Below are 3,370 nucleotides of genomic sequence, written 5' to 3' on the forward strand. Positions count from 1 at the left end.
ACAGAGAGGGGATTTGCACAAGGGTTTGGTTGCTGTTGCATTCTGAGGTTAGCTGTTTTCTCATGTCTAACATGAACCTCAAAAGAAGCTGAGCAGTGGCAGTCATTTTCTGAGCTATTTTAGAAATTCATAGTTACTGGGAAAGGCTGTGGCTGAAGTGTGAATGACCCCCTCCACACAGTAGTAGATAAAATGCCAATATGTTTGTTAAGAGATTAGTGTGAGCATGGCTGCTGGTAAATTCTCTGAACACATCAAAGAGCCTTATTGTTGCACTCTGGTTTTAATTCCTTGTTAGTTTCAGGAAATACATGTCCTCAGAGCAATGAGAGGAAACTTTGAACGTTTTTCTTCCTCTTGTGCTGGGTGTGGACTTGGTACTGCCTAATTGTTAGTCTGTCCGATTCCTGTACTCCCATAGGAAGCAAGAACAAACCCATTTACTTTTGTGTCACTGCTGCATGCTTTCAAATATGTGGCCTACTCATTTTTTTTCTCTTTTATTTTTTATTTTTTAAGATTAAAGGTGACAAGAATAGCGGAGCACAGAAGTTAAGAATGATGCAGAGAACACAGATGTGAAGAGTAAAGGAGAGAGGAAGGAGCTGAGCCTGTTGCAGAAGGGGAGAGGAGGAGAAGAAGCCTAAATGCAAGTACAATGGAAATAATGGGTTACAGGCTGCTTAACAACAGTTTAATGCAGTGCTTTAATCTACATCTGGTGCTGGTTGGCACTTCCAGAGCGGTGCCTGAGATAGGTTAATGTTTTTAAAATTTTCTGCCTTGGGTTCAAGACTTTGGACTCTTATGTCAATAATTTACAAGTCTAAACCGGGAAGTGGTATCAGGGTCACGTGTGTGTGTGTGAGAGACAGAGAGAGAGAAAAAAAGTCAGTTTGAGTCTTAACTGAACAACAGAATGTGGTGTGGGGCAACTGAGGGGGCTGTAAGGTACTCATTTCCTAGCTGCCTATTGAAAGTAGTGTCTGGGTTGATCAGAGAAAGCTGGCAGGAGGGCGTCAAACTGCTCAGCCAGAACCAAAGTGGTCAGATAAATTACTGTAATGTAAAATGTGTTTTTCATAATTTTAGTCAAGATTATGGGACAGAAACAGCCATTTGAAAGCACTCTAGTTATCAGGTGCATAATTTTAGCTAGTACAGTGATGCCTCCTGCATGTGAATTTTTTGGTTACACTTCTTTTTCTGGGCAAAAAAAGGTCTTGTGTAAATGCAGGTACGTGGGCCAAGAGGTCTCTTCAAGAGCGTAGCTGTTTTTCTTTGCGCCCTCTGGTATCAGCAGACAAGTTTTTGACAGTATGATGTGTATTCTTCAGGTGAAGGCTTTCCTAATGCATGTGTACCAGGGAGTGTTTTCTGCCATAGAGACTGCTTTATCGTCTCAGTTGCTCTTAGGGGAGGCTCCCACACAGATCCAAAGTCACTATTATATTTATAATTGTTTTATGCCTGCAAAACTTTAATAAGTCTGTACTGTGTAGAGATAGGATAGCTGCCTGGCTTGAAAAACCAGTAACCCTGTCCCTTGTTCCCTGCAGCTCCTTCCTAGGTGGGTGACAATGCCTGTCGAAAGGATGCGGATGCGCCCCTGGTTGGAAGAGCAAATCAACTCTAACAGAATACCAGGGCTGAAATGGCTAAATAAGGTAAGGGGTGTGTGTACTTATGCTGAAGAGGGACTTTACAGCAGTGCCTGAGGTTTGGATAGGTAAATCAGCTCATTCCTGGTTTTCAAAGGGGTGACATGGAGAGGAAGGGCAAAGCTGAATGCTTCCTGCTTAACCTGTTTCTCCGGCCTCGCCTGCCAGATCTGAGGCACCCTGGTGGATTTGTGGCTCCTTTGAAAGCATTTTCTAACTCTTTGTTGTTGGAGTGAATGTTTCTGGAGACTCTGCTAGGTGGTGGGTTTTTTTTTAAGCTGGGAACAGATTGCTCACCAAGTAGCAGCAGAGGGATATGAACAAAATACTTTTCTGAGGTGGAATCACAGAATCATCTGGTTGGAAGAGACCTTTAAGATCATCGAGTCCAACCGTTCACCCTGCACTGCCAGGGTCCCTAAATCATGTCCCTCAGTGCCACATTTACACGGCTTTTAAGCACTTCCAGGGCTGGGTACTCTACCACCTCCCTGGGCGAGAGCCTCTTCTATTGCTTGACTACCCTCTCCGTAAAGAAGTTCGTCCTGGTATCCAGCCTAGATCTCTCCTGGTGCAACTTAAAGCTGTTTCCTCTTGTCCTGTCACTTGTTATATGGGAGAAGAGACCAACCCCCACCTCTCTACAACCTCCTTTCAGGCTATATTTTGTGTTAGATTGGGTTGAAACAATGATCTCCTGTTTCAGACACGTGTGATTTCTCTGATACTTTTAAACCTGGGAGAAAATGGTGTGACTTTTTTCCCTGCCACACCCAGACCTAATATTCTTGGTCCTGAGCTCTTACTGCAAACTGTAGACACTTCGAGAGCAGGTGTGGGCTCCAAAATCAGTTGCCCAATTTGATTTTTTTTTATTGCCTCAGTAAAACCAAGGAGTGTATTCGAGGCTTTAAACAGTAAATAAACCCCGGATGCATGTGTTCTGTGGTATGCAGGAGAGTAATTCACCACACTGAAAAAGCCTGAAGCAGTTTTGGCTACAGAGGCTAACTTCTTCTTAAAATGGGATTTTTTTTTATTGCCTCAGTAAAACCAAGGAGTGTATTCGAGGCTTTAAACAGTAAATAAACCCCGGATGCATGTGTTCTGTGGTATGCAGGAGAGTAATTCACCACACTGAAAAAGCCTGAAGCAGTTTTGGCTACAGAGGCTACTTTATTATCAAAATGGGTGGAAATGAACAAAATCAGATGCAGAAACATAGGAGCCGCCACTCAGGTTAAGACACTAACCCAGCTGGTCTGGTGTCCTCCCTGTAGTAACAGTTGTGGTGCTCAGGTGTTCATTTTTAAAGCTGAAGAATGGCAGTTAAGATTACTACTTTTTATTTCAGCTTTCAAAGCTGGAAATGATCATGATGATGAAATTTTCAGGAGCTCTTTACATTTCAGACATGAATTTTGTTTCTCAGCAACTTCCTGCATTGGTGACTCTCACATGCTTTGGCTGGGTACATAAATATTGCTTTATTCATTCCCTAGTTATCTGCCCTGTGAATTTGAGTAGGTCCTTGTTCTTGCATAATGCGGTCACAGCTGAAGGGGGGGAAGAGACCAGTTTTAACTGTTATCTTTGTAATTTGAGTCCCATGTTTAGGTCCCTATGGATTCTTCTCCTTGAGTATGTCTATTTGAGTATCAGGTCTCTCCTGCTGACAGTCCATCTCTGCCATCCTTTGCTGGGCATTC

General features: G+C 43.1%; 1 protein-coding gene across 1 annotated transcript in view; it reads left to right on the top strand.

The window, feature by feature from the left end:
* The first annotated feature begins 504 nt into the window (after positions 1–504).
* The window catches only part of IRF2 (interferon regulatory factor 2), a 25,309-nt gene continuing 22,443 nt past the window's right edge, over positions 505–3,370 (top strand). Inside the window, exons 1-2 of the mRNA XM_010133997.1 lie at positions 505–649; positions 1,560–1,667. Coding sequence (XP_010132299.1) covers positions 1,581–1,667 — 87 coding nt within the window. The 5' untranslated portion in view covers positions 505–649; positions 1,560–1,580. The remainder of the gene's footprint in view (positions 650–1,559; positions 1,668–3,370) is intronic.

The sequence above is a fragment of the Buceros rhinoceros genome, unplaced genomic scaffold (assembly GCF_000710305.1).
Source record: "Buceros rhinoceros silvestris isolate BGI_N320 unplaced genomic scaffold, ASM71030v1 scaffold1354, whole genome shotgun sequence".
NCBI lineage: Eukaryota > Metazoa > Chordata > Aves > Bucerotiformes > Bucerotidae > Buceros > Buceros rhinoceros.